The following is a 12845-nucleotide window of genomic DNA, read 5'->3' on the forward strand; positions in this document are numbered from 1 at the left end:
CCTTGATGCAATACGATGTGTGCACGCCATAAGGCCGTGCGGTGACTCAACGATTCTTTGAGCCGCGACAGGTCTGGCGTCATGCTTCTCGATGATGTGGCGGTATCTGTTGCTACGTTGGTCCTCTTCTCCGGCGATGCGAGGTGGTTCGGCAATGATGCGACAGCTGCAGCGGCGACACGCTTCTCCGATGATGCGGCTGCGTCTGGTCCAACGTCGATCCTCTACACTGGCGAGGTGCCTTTGCGTTGTGAAGTGACAGCAGCAGTTTGGCAACACACTTCTTCTTCGTGAATCGCACTTCCAGCTCCTTGTGACACGCAGTCCCTTAGAAAAGCCCAACACAAGTGCAGGGACTTCCAAAGAACTCTTGGGGAGCTGCTGGATGAAGTCTGTTGTCCCTGAGACTTCAGTCGCAGGCAAGCTCTATCTCAAGCCTTTGGAGATACTTCACAAGTTGAATGAAAGTAGCACAAAGTCTGTTCTCCTTTCTTTGGCAGTCAGGTAACAACTGCAGGCCAATCCCTCACACTTAGAGATATTCTCTCCTCAGTCTCTCAGGTTCCTCTCCTCAGCAAAGTTTTCTTCTTGTTTCTCAAAAGTGATCTAAAGTTCTGGGGTCTGGGTCCTCTCTTTTATCCTCATTTTCTCTTTGTTGTCTAAAGGCCGAGAGGACTTTGCCTAGTCCAAACCAGTTCTGGTCAGTCCTGGAGCACTTTGTTGACAAGACTCCTTCTTTCCTTTCACGGTGCAGGCCAGGGACATCAGACGCACCACAGGAGGTGGAGCCAGCATTGTGGAGGGAAGGCACAGCCCTATTCAGGTCCCAGGTGCAACTCCTCCCTCCCATCTGCATGCAGATCACTCTTATCAGACCTGTGCTGACTCACCCTGTCTCCTGGAATCCCCAGCCCCTGTCACTCAAACTCCAGACAAGGAATGCACAACCTAACAGAGGCAGGCTTGGATGGTTAGACAAGAATATACCTACTTTATAAAAGTGGTATTTTCAAACAAAGAATGTTAAAACCAACTTCACTAAAAGAAGTAGTTTATCATTCTGAGTTCAAGCATACTAAACTCGAATTTCTACCTAGTTTCCTGAGTCAGTTACGATTATAAGCTGTAATAATCAAACTGCCCATTCTAGCCTATGGGGAACAGGTAGCCATACAATAGTGAAAAACGAAAATGGCTGTATTTCACTATTAGGACATGCCGCACACATCAGGGCTTCTCCTACCTTTTACCCACAATGCAACCTGCCCTTGGGCCTACCATAGGAGTGACTAATATGCAGAAAAGGGAAGGTTTAGGGACGGGCAAGTAGGTGCACTTGCCCAGTCAACATGGCAGTACCAAACTGCACAAAAGTTCTGCAATGGCAGACCTGGGACACACTTTTACAAGCTGCTTCTGTGACTGGCACAACCAGTGCTGCAAGCCCACTAGCAGCATTTGCTTTACAATCCCTGGGCACACTAGGGTCTGACAAGTAAACCAAACCAACCAATCATGAAATCAGTTATCCATACATCAATTTACAATAGGGAGAGCATATGCACTTTAGCACTGATCAGCAGTGGTAAAGTGCCCAGAGTCATAAAACAGCTAACAACAGGTCAGACAAAATACAGGAGAAAGGCAAAAAGCTCAGGGATGACCCGCAAAAATGGACAAGTCCAACACTAGACTTATGGAAATAACCCATGAACCCAGGGAACCTCTCACGCATCCTCAAGAAGCACCTTTGTCCACAGAAACTATCTCAAGTTTTCCACAACCCGAGTACTTAAAAACTCTTTCAGTACTTTTGATGCCCCTGCCAGTCCTCAGATGTCCCTTCAGTACTTGGACCTTCATTGGAGTTGTTTAAAAACACACCCCCTCCTAAACCTGTCTCATCCTTCAGTGTGGAGCCTGTGTAGGGCCTATAGGGCTACAACTCAAGATGTATTCCCTAGTTTAAGGGGCATACGTAAGGTTTTGCTTGTGCCTGTCTGACCATGAGTGGCCCAGTAAACACAGTTAAATTAGTGATAAAAATTAAAGTGGGCACAAGTTTCTAAGGATTTCTGGGGAATTAGCAGCTGTATGAAAGGAACTAATTCTGAGATCATGACGGCTATAGTAGAAAGACTTGTACTTCAGTTGTTCAAACTGAGGCAAAGGTCTACAGCTGTTTATATACAATATTATAATACAGTTGGTGTCCAGGCCTAATGTTTCACATTCAGAGGTTAATTCATCATGTTACATTACACACAGATTCTTTATGCTCAGGAGGCAGTGACAAAATGTTCACCCACTTGGGATTAACACCAAGGCTTTCCGAAAGGAAAGGTTTTAGGCAGTCATTAACATTTAAAGCACACCTCTACTTTTATGGTGATATGTTCACCAGCACGTGTATTGCATCGCACATCAAATTATCAATTTCAACAACAGTGAGGCTATCAAAATAACAAAAAAGTTAACAAAAATGAGGTGTGTATGGAGCTCAGGACTCGCTGAAAAATGAGGCCACAAAAAATGGGCATGGATCACATCAGTAAGGTTCAGTCTCAAAAAGATGCACATGAAGGAATGACACAATAGCAGTTCAATTAAATGTCCTGCATACACTAAAAAAATAAGCACAGAACCGGGCTATTACATGTGTCTGATTCACAATGTCATGCATTGTTCAAAATACAAGTATTAATAAATCTAATGGTCGTTGTATAAAAAGTACATTCTGGTACAGCAGGTCAATAGTTTCTCTTCTCTTCCACTCATTGTTAGATTGAGGTCCTTAAATGTGGATCTTAATTCCTCTGAATACTTTTTCGATGTGTGTCTACTTTTAGCTCTACTCATTGTTTAGTAATATTTCTATCGTTCTCTAAGGGCTCCTCCAATCTTCATAAACTCCCTACTCTCCTTAGATTTGCTTTTGGTGGTAAGGAACGTTTCTTCATCCATTAATAACTTGCCTTCAGCCCATAGCATCCTCAGGGGTCGGCATCATACCAAACCTCGATTATTTGAAAGTGTTCCAGAGACAGAGAGGGAGAGATGGAGAGAGTGAAATACCCAGAATGAGAGAGGAGGTGAAAAGAGAAAGAGGTGGAAGAAGAGACAAAGTGGTTGAACAGTAAGGGAACAAGAAGAGGGACAAATGTAGAGGGAGAGAAAAGGCCAGTGAAGGAGACACAGGCAAGAATTGGAGAAGGTTGTATCTGCTTTCTTGTTGCACCACTTCACTTTTGGAGCTGCCCTGATGTGACTATCCATTGCACATAATTTTGAATAATCTGAAAGCAGTGTGGGTCCTAACAGAGGGAATAATCCTCAAATGCTTTATAGAACACATCTGGGAACAGTTTAAAACAAGAAATAGAAGAAAAGATGAGGATCCATCTTAGGGAGGTGTTAGAAGCAGCCATTTATAAGTAGTCAAACCAAAGGCTGCAGACTTGAAATGTGACATCCACAAGCAGAATATACAGCGGAGTCTAAAGTGCAGGAGGTCATAGACTCAAAGGTGCAGTACCCAAGAGCCTAAAGGAGGTAGGCGCTCAGACATTCCAAGGTGCAGGACCCCTGAATACCAAAGGTGCAGGAATTCAAATTCTCTATAGTGCAGGTCTTCAGATATTCCTAGATGCAGGAGCTCAGAGCCTGTAATGTGAAGAACCTCAGAGTCACCAAGGTGGAGGACCTCAGAATATCCATGGTGGAGGATGTCAGAGACTCCAAGGTGAAAGACCTTAAACATTCCAAGATGCAGGAGCCAAGAGACTCCAAGGTGCAGGACCACATTGATTCCAAGGTGAAGGACCGCAGGGACTCTAGGGTACGGGACATCAGGGACTCCAAGGTGGGGTACACCAGAATGGCCAAGATTTAAAGGTACTGGGATCGAGAGAATCAATGCGCAGAATCCTAGAGACTCTTTGATGAAGGACCTAAATGAGTCCAATGTTTAGCTGTTTAGAGATTTCAAGGCACAGGCCTTTAGTTATTCAAAAGTACAGGGTTCCAGTGATTCCAAGATACAGGAATCCAGAGATTCTCAAATACAGGAGTCCAGAGTTTCTAAGGATCATGCTTCTAAGGTGTAGCACTTCAAGTATTCCAAGTTACAAGATTTATGGGATATGAAACTGCAGGGCGTTTAGAGATTCAAAGATGCATGGATCCCGAGATCCCACTGTAGTGGATTTCAAGGATCCTACGGTGGAGGAGCTCAAGGATTCGAAGATCCGTGTATTTAGTAATTTCATTTTGAGAGCTTTTACAGAGAGGGGGCACTATGCAGTATTTCAAAGACACTTATACTCAGCACTACTGAGATATTCATGTGCAGGACGTCTAAGAGGGAGAAAGAGAGAGATAAATAAATACAGAAAAAGAGAGAGTGAGAAAGATGATGAGAGTGAGTAGAAACTAAGGAGGCATACACAGAGAGTAAAAGAGAGAGTGAGAGAGATAGAGTGTGTGTGATTATTCACAGCTGCCTTTGAGATCCCAAGAAGTGTGAGAGAAAGAGACACAGAAATCAGTAGTGCTGATGAGAAAGAAAGTGTTTGTGTGTGTGTATACATGTGTGTGGTAAGACACACCAAGTGCTGTCGTGCAGGAGCTCCTGTGATTACAGCATTTTATTTCCGATAACAGGATGTATGTGCTGTTCTTTTTCAGATCTTGTAGCCTGTGAGTGTTCTGTAGCACTAAACTCATGTGTGTGTCCTTCCAGATGTGAGAAGATAAAGTTTCATGGCCCAGAGCAGGAGATAAAGAGAAAAGACAAAGAAACAAATATTGAAATTGTAAAAACTCGGAAACCTGAAATGGAGATGAAGAAATATGAAGGTAAGTGGACGTGAGCTTCATGCGATTGTATTTTGAGACCCACACTGATATCTTTGGTGGGGTTCCTCCGTGCACACCCGGGGGCAACAGCTTCCAATTTCACCCTCACATTGATCTGTGAAAAGACCCCTTCTGAGTCCAGAACTTCTTGCTGTGGTGCAGAAAGGTAGTTAATGAAATTTGACTAACAGCTCAAAGGAGTTTCTTCAGGGCGGAGGTGAATCATGAACATATTCAAACTGAAGCGTGTCTGATCCTGGAGACTGTATATGCTGCAGTACAGACGTCCCACTGCCTACTGCACCTACTGTCCTGGTGAAGTTACTTGTTCCTTGGACCCTGTGTGTCTGATCCTGAACCCTGTGTGTCTGATTCTGGAGCCTGTGTGTCTGATCCTGGACCCTGTGTGTCTGATCCTGGAGCCTGTGTGTCTGATCCCGGACCCTGTGAACCTGATCCTGGAGCCTGTGTGTCTGAATCTGGAGCCTGTGTGTCTGATCCTGGAGCCTGTGTGTCTGATCCTGGACCCTTTGTGTCTGATCCTGGACCCTTTGTGTCTGATCCTGGAGCCTGCGTGTCTGATCCTGGAGCCTGTGTGTCTGATCCTGGAGCCTGTGTGTCTGATCCTGGAGCCTGTGTGTCTGAGCCTGGAGCCTGTATGTCTGATCCTGGAGCCTGTGTGACTGATCCTGGAGCCAGTGTGTCTGATCTTGGAGCCTGTATATGCTGCAGTACAGTCCTGCTGTCTACTGCATCTACTGTGCTGCTAAAGTTACTTGTTCCTTGGACCCTGTGTGTCTGATCCTGGACCCTGTGTGTCTGATCCTGGACCTGGTGTGTCTGATCCTGGAGCCTGTGTGTCTGATCCTGGACCCTGTGTGTCTGATCCTGGACCCTGTGTGTCTGATCCTGGAGCCTGTGTGTCTGATCCTGGACCCTGTATGTCTGATCCTGGAGCCTTTGTGTCTGATCCTGGAGCCTGTGTGTCTGATCCTGGACCCTGTGTGTCTGATCCTGGAGCCTGTGTGTCTGATCCTGGAGCCAGTGTGTCTAATCCTGGAGCCTGTGTGTCTGATCCTGGACCTGGTGTGTCTGATCCTGGAGCCTGTGTGTCTGATCCTGGACCCTTTGTGTCTGATCCTGGACCCTGTGTGTCTGATCCTGGAGCCTGTGTGTCTGATCCTGGAGCCTGTGTGTCTGATCCTGGAGCCTGTGTGTCTGATCCTGGAGCCAGTGTGTCTGATCCTGGACCCTGTGTGTCTGATCCTGGACCCTGTGTGTCTGATCCTGGAGCCTGTGTGTCTGATCCTGGACCTCGTGTGTCTAATCCTGGAGCCTGTGTGTCTGATCCTGGAGCCTGTGTGTCTGATCCTGGAGCCTCTGTGTATGATCCTGGAGCCTGTGTGTCTGATCCTGGACCCTGTGTGTCTGATCCTGGACCCTGTGTGTCTAATCCTGGAGCCTGTGTGTCTGATCCTGGAGCCTGTGTGTCTGATCCTGGACCCTGTGTGTCTGATCCTGGAGCCTGTGTGTCTGATCCTGGACCTGGTGTGTCTGATCCTGGAGCCTCTGTGTCTGATCCTGGACGCTGTGTGTCTGATCCTGGACCCTGTGTGTCTGATCCTGGAGCCTGTGTGTCTGATCCTGGCGCCAGTGTGTCTAATCCTGGAGCCTGTGTGTCTGATCCTGGAGCCTGTGTGTCTGATCCTGGAGCGTTTGTGTCTGATCCTGGACCCTGTGTGTCTGATCCTGGAGCCTGTGTGTCTGATCCTGGACCCTGAGTGTCTGATCCTGAACCCTGTGTGTCTGATTCTGGAGCCTGTGTGTCTGATCCTGGAGCCTTTGTGTCTGATCCTGGACCCTGTGTGTCTGATCCTGGACCCTGTGTGTCTGATCCTGGAGCCTGTGTTTCTGATTGTCTGATCCTGGAGCCTGTGTGTCTGATCCTGGAGCCTTTGTGTCTGATCCTGGACCCTGTGTGTCTGATCCTGGACCCTGTGTGTCTGATCCTGGAGCCTGTGTTTCTGATTCTGGAGCCTGTGTGTCTGATCCTGGAGCCTGTGTGTCTAATCCTGGAGCCTGTGTGTCTGATCCTGGAGCCTGTGTGTCTGATCCTGGACCCTGTGTGTCTGATCCTGGACCCTGTGTGTCTGATCCTGGAGCCTGTGTGTCTGATCCTGGACCTCGTGTGTCTGATCCTGGAGCCTGTGTGTCTGATCCTGCAGCCTGTGTGTCTGATCCTGGAGCCTCTGTGTATGATCCTGGAGCCTGTGTGTCTGATCCTGGACCCTGTGTGTCTGACCCTGGACCCTGTGTGTCGGATCCTGGACCCTGTGTGTCTGATCCTGGACCCTGTGTGTCTGATCCTGGAGCCTGTGTGTCTGATCCTCGATCCTGTGTGTCTGATCCTGGAGCCTGTGTTTCTGATTCTGGAGCCTGTGTGTCTGATCCTGGAACCCTGTGTGTCTGATCCTGGACCCTGTGTGTCTGATCCTGGAGTCTGTGTGTCTGATCCTGGAGCCTGTGTGTCTGATCCTGGAGCCTGCGTGTCTGATCCTGGAGCCTGCGTGTCTGATCCTGGACCCTGTGTGTCTGATCCTGGAGCCTGTGTGTCTGATCCTGGACCCTGTGTGTCTGAGCCTGGAGCCTGTATATGCTACAGTACAGTGCAGCTGTCTACTGCATCTACTGTCCTGCTAAAGTTACTTGTTCCTTGGACCCTGTGTGTCTGATCCTGGACCCTGTGTGTCTGATCCTGGACCTGGTGTGTCTGATCCTGGAGCCTGTGTGTCTGATCCTGGAGCCTGTGTGTCTGATCCTGGACCCTGTGTGTCTGATCCTGGACCCTGTGTGTCTGATCATGGAGCACGTGTGTCGGATCCTGGAGCCTGTGTGTCTGATCCTGGACCCTGTGTGTCTGATCCTGGAGTCTGTGTGTCTGATCCTGGACCCTGTGTGTCTGATCCTGGAGCCTGTGTGTCTGATCCTGGACCCTGTGTGTCTGATCCTGGAGACTGTATATGCTGCAGTACAGCCCTGCTGCCTACTGCATCTACTGTCCTGCTAAAGTTACTTGTTCCTTGGAACCTGTGTGTCTGATCCTGGACCCTGTGTGCCTGATCCTGGAGCCTGTGTGTCTGACCCTTGAGCATGTGTGTCTGATCCTGGAGCCTGTGTGTCTGATCCTGGACCCTGTGTGTCTGATCCTGGAGTCTGTGTGTCTGATCCTGGACCCTGTGTGTCTGATCCTGGAGCCTGTGTGTCTGATCCTGGACCCTGTGTGTCTGATCCTGGAGACTGTATATGCTGCAGTACAGGCCTGCTGCCTACTGCATCTACTGTCCTGCTAAAGTTACTTGTTCCTTGGACCCTGTGTGTCTGATCCTGGACCCTGTGTGTCTGATCCTGGAACCCGTGTGTCTGATCCTGGACCCTGTGTGTCTGATCCTGGACCCTGTGTGTCTGATCCTGGAGCCTGTGTGTCTGATTCTGGACCCTGTGTGTCTGATCCTGGAGCCTGTGTGTCTGATCCTGGAGCCTTTGTGTCTGATCCTGGACCCTGTGTGTCTGATCCTGGAGCCTGTGTGTCTGATCCTGGACCCTGTGTGTCTGATCCTGGAGCCTGTGTGTCTGATCCTGGACCCTGTGTGTCTGATCCTGGAGCCCCTGTGTCTGATCCTGGAGCCTGTGTGTCTGATCCTGGAGCTTGTGTGTCTGATCCTGGAGCCTGTGTGTCTGATCCTGGAGCCTCTGTGTCTGATCCTGGAGCCTGTGTGTCTGATCCTGGAGCCTGTGTGTCTGATCCTGGAGCCTCTGTGTCTGATCCTGGAGCCTGTGTGTCTGATCATGGAGCTTGTGTGTCTGATCCTGGACCCTGTGTGTCTGATCCTGGAGCCTCTGTGTCTGATCCTGGAGCCTGTGTGTCTGATCCTGGAGCTTGTGTGTCTGATCCTGGACCCTGTGTGTCTGATCCTGGAGCCTGTGTGTCTGATCCTGGAGCCTGTGTGTCTAATCCTGGAGCCTGTGTGTCTGATCCTGGAGCCTGTTTGTCTGATCCTGTACCCTGTGTGTCTGATCCTGGAGCCTGTTCTGCCTAAGCTTCGAGAAGGCATCTGGGAGGTTGTTACTCAGCTTCTTGTAGGTTAGGGATATTGCCTTTGAGGCCAGAGGCCCGTCCAGCAAACGATCTTCCAGGGGCAACGCTTCCGGTATATCTTTAAAAGACGGGAAAGCCACATACAGCGCGTGTCTGATCTGTAGATATCTATATATTTCACTTTGTGCCATCAGATACTTCGTTTGAAGTACATTAAAAGTCGTTAAAGTCCCCTTTTTAATCAGGTCCCCCACTTTTGATAGCCCAATTAGGTCCCATTTGTCGAATCCAGGCTGATAGTCTAGTCTCCCCAGCCGCTGAGCGAACCATAACGGCGTGGCCAATGAGAGATTGCCTGCACAACCCAGTCAAGAGGTAACCAGACGCCAAATTTCAAGTGTGTGTATAGTCGGTCCAAAGAATTTCCCTTTGTTTTTCCTGTCTGTCGTGTACAGAGCCCCCAGATATCCAGAGCGGTCAGTTTGGTATCTGTCGAGGGCGTATGCTGGGTCATCTGGGGGATCATACAGCCAGCGGTTGACTGTCACCAGCTGCGCCACCCAATATTACCTCTGTAGATCCTGGAGGGCAATGCCCCCGTCGTACCAGCTTTTTGTCAATGTTTGTCTCGCGATTCTGGTGGCCTTACCTCCCATAGCAGTATGGTTAACTCGCTCTTGATAGCCCTAAAGAACGAGTCTGGGACCTTGTGGGGACAATTTTGTAAGACATAGAGAAAACGTGGAAGGGCCAGCATTTTGAAAAGTGCCGCCCTCCCCACCAGCGTCAAGGGCAGGGTCCTCCAGTGTTTCACATCTGCCCTCAGCCTGGCAAGAGGTAGGGCTAAATTCAAGTAATAAAAACAGGTTGGGTCTGAGGCGATAAAAATCCCCAAATATCGAAATCCTTCCATTACTACCGTTATCACACATCGGGGCCGAAGCCGCGGCACGTCTCCTTTCAGCATGAACAGAACTGATTTGTACCAATTAATTGAGTTTCCTGAGTGTTTACCAAAATGTGTGAATATATCCAGGATCACATTTATAGATCTATAGGGGGAGGCCAGATAGAGCAGGATGTCATCCGCATAGAGCGATATGCAGTCCTCCACAACATCTGCCCAGCGCAGTCCACGAACCAACACATTCCTCCGCACCCAGGCCGCGAGTGGCTCCAGTACCAGGGCAAAGATCAGTGGGGACAGTGGGCATCCCTGTCTCGTTCCTCTACGAAGTTCAAATGTCCGGGATATAAAGCCTTTAACCCTTACTTGGTCCAGCACTCCAGTATAGAGGAGCCTGACCCAGGCCACATATTTGGGGCCCAGCCCGGTCCTCCGTAGCACCTCAAATAGATATGGCTATTCTATGGAGTCAAATGCCATTGAGGCGTCAAGGGACAGTATGGCTGCGTCTTCTTCAATATATTGACTCTGGGCCATCACATTGTGCACTCTCCGGAGGTTGAGGGCTGTGTTGCGCCCTGGCATAAAGCCCGATTGGCCAGGGTGGACCAGCCAGGCAATTACTGTTGCTAGTCTATTCGCCAGGACCCTGGCAAATACCTTCGTCTCTAAGTTTATTAGCGAAATCCGCCTATAGGAACCACATACTTCAATCGGTTTACCCTGTTTGTAAATAACTACAATAGTAGCTAGTCGCTGGTCTAGTGGCAGTGGACCCTCCTCCAAACTTTCCTCATACATGGCTTTCAAGTGTGGCACAGTCAGGGAGGCCGTTGCCTTCAGAAATTCTACTGGGATGCCATTAGGTCCCATCGCTTTCCCAAATTTGAGTTGCCCGAGAGCCTTACCTATTTCTTCAGCAGAGAGGTCCAACTCCAGAGTTTCCACATCCTCCTCTGAAAGGCTAGGGACATCACTGTCAACGAGGAGCTGGCGGGAGTCTTCCGCCGTATAGTGGGTAGAGGGGGAGTACACCCTCTCAAAGTGAACGGCGAATTGCTCCGCTATGTCCTTTGGGTGAGTTAGTATGTCCCCTTCCAGCGTTAGCAGCTTATGGACCCACTGAGAACCCTGTTCTCGTCTCTCCAACCACACCAGTGTCCTACCTGTTCTGTCCCCGAGCTCTTAGAGTCGTTTCCGCATTGCGCGGTGCTTGGCAACCATCTGTTAGCTGGTCTTAATTCGATATTCGTCTTGTTTCAGGAGGAGCCTGTGTCTAGTGTCAGGCGAGGGGTCTTGTGAGTACTCCTGCTCTAGTTCAAGGAGTTCAGCCTCCACCGAGGTCAGGAGCTCCTGTTTTTTAGCAACATATCCAGATTTAAGGGACCTGGCTACCCCCTTAAATACCACCTTGAATGCCTCCCAGACTGTGCACTTCGAGTCAACAGAACCCACATTTTTAACTAACAAGTTCTCTGTTTGTGTAAGGAGTTCGCCTCTAATGCCTGGAATGTGTAGGAGCCAAGGGTTAATCACTTTAGTGGCTGGTGGTTGGCGTTCCCAATGTGTATATTCTGTCCAGACTGGAGAGTGATCCGATATCCCTCTAGGTAGGACGTTATACTGGGCAAAGTTGCCGATAGAGGCCTGATGTGTGAAGAAATAATTAATACGTGACAAGCTACGATGGACATTGGAGTAAAAGGTAAACAATGTGTCGGTAGGATGGAGTCTCTGGCCCATGTCTGTCAGTCCCAGCGCTTGTACAAAATCATATAGGAGGTTGCTGGATTTGTCTTGTGGCCTAGGTGGCTGTCGATAGACAGTATCGTCTAGTGTCATATTGTAATCCCCCCCCCATAATCAGTACCGCCTCCCGAAGTCCGATTAGCTTAGTGCCCAGGACCTCCAGTGCAGTCTTGCCCAGAGCAGGTGGCAGATAGACTGAAAGTATATTGAGGTCTGTCCTATCCCACTGAGCCTCGACCCCCGTAAATCGACCTGCCGCGTCTGCCCATGTCTTGTGTACAATAAGAGGTGTGGACTTTTTCACCAATATAGTCGTTCCCCTTGAGCCCGTCGTATAGTCTGCATTCGCCACCTTTTTATATCCCCATCTAGAGAGGGCTTCGGATTTCTGGCCTACCAAATGGGTCTCCTGCTGTAAGACCACATCCGGCGAGAGCCTCTTCAGGTATTGTTGCACAATTCCCCTCTTTATTTTATATCCCAGCTCATTCACATTCCATGACATTACTGCCAGGGATCGTTCCCTATCCTTCCCCATAGTTGCGTGTCACCCCTCGTCCCATTACATGGATCATGGCCACATAGGAGAAAGTAGAAAGCCACACATTTCGCAATTTTCTTCCAAAACTCAATATGTTCTACAAACTCTTTGAATGACTTAAGGTCAGAGAAATACTAGTATGCATTCCATCATGCAGTATCTTACCTGATATCAATGAACCAATCATCACAGCAATAAATTGAACAACCTTGAGACAACCACTCCATCTCCCCTCCCCTTCCCCCTCCCCCTCTCTGACCCCCTGCCCGTGGATTCAAAACTACCCAACCCCAAAATTGGCAGAGTGCTTCTCTCCCCCCCCTAGAATGTCGAAAGTACTCGGGGTAAAGCAGCCCCCTTCCCATTAAATCAAAGCAAAAGAATTGGGAATTTTAAGCCATATGCGCCCCACCCAAATCACTTCTAGATAATCACATAGTACGCAAAACCTAGGTATGGACCCTTACATTAACAAATCATACAATAATTCGTATCATCACTCCTCCCTTTCCCCCGACCCCACTACTTGCGCTTGTATGAGAGTCCCAGCTGGAGTGCTTCATTCTTGATGCCCCTGTCCATTAGTCCTGTTTCTCAAGCTGGCTAGGAACATCCTCTGGGCTTCCCTGGCTCGTCTCCACCAAAGCTCCATGCCGATGGCTCAGATTACTCTGTCGGACCCTCCTCTTGTTTCT

General features: G+C 48.9%; 1 protein-coding gene across 4 annotated transcripts in view; it reads left to right on the forward strand.

The window, feature by feature from the left end:
• The window catches only part of LOC144826893 (GTPase IMAP family member 8-like), a 258208-nt gene that overhangs the window by 211762 nt on the left and 33601 nt on the right, over positions 1–12845 (forward strand). For all 4 annotated transcript variants that reach the window (XM_078685353.1, XM_078685355.1, XM_078685354.1 and 1 more), the window contains one exon: positions 4742–4857. In XM_078685353.1, coding sequence (XP_078541479.1) covers positions 4742–4857 — 116 coding nt within the window. The remainder of the gene's footprint in view (positions 1–4741; positions 4858–12845) is intronic.

The sequence above is a fragment of the Lissotriton helveticus genome, chromosome 4_1 (genome assembly GCF_964261635.1).
Source record: "Lissotriton helveticus chromosome 4_1, aLisHel1.1, whole genome shotgun sequence".
In the NCBI taxonomy this organism is placed as follows: Eukaryota; Metazoa; Chordata; class Amphibia; order Caudata; family Salamandridae; genus Lissotriton; species Lissotriton helveticus.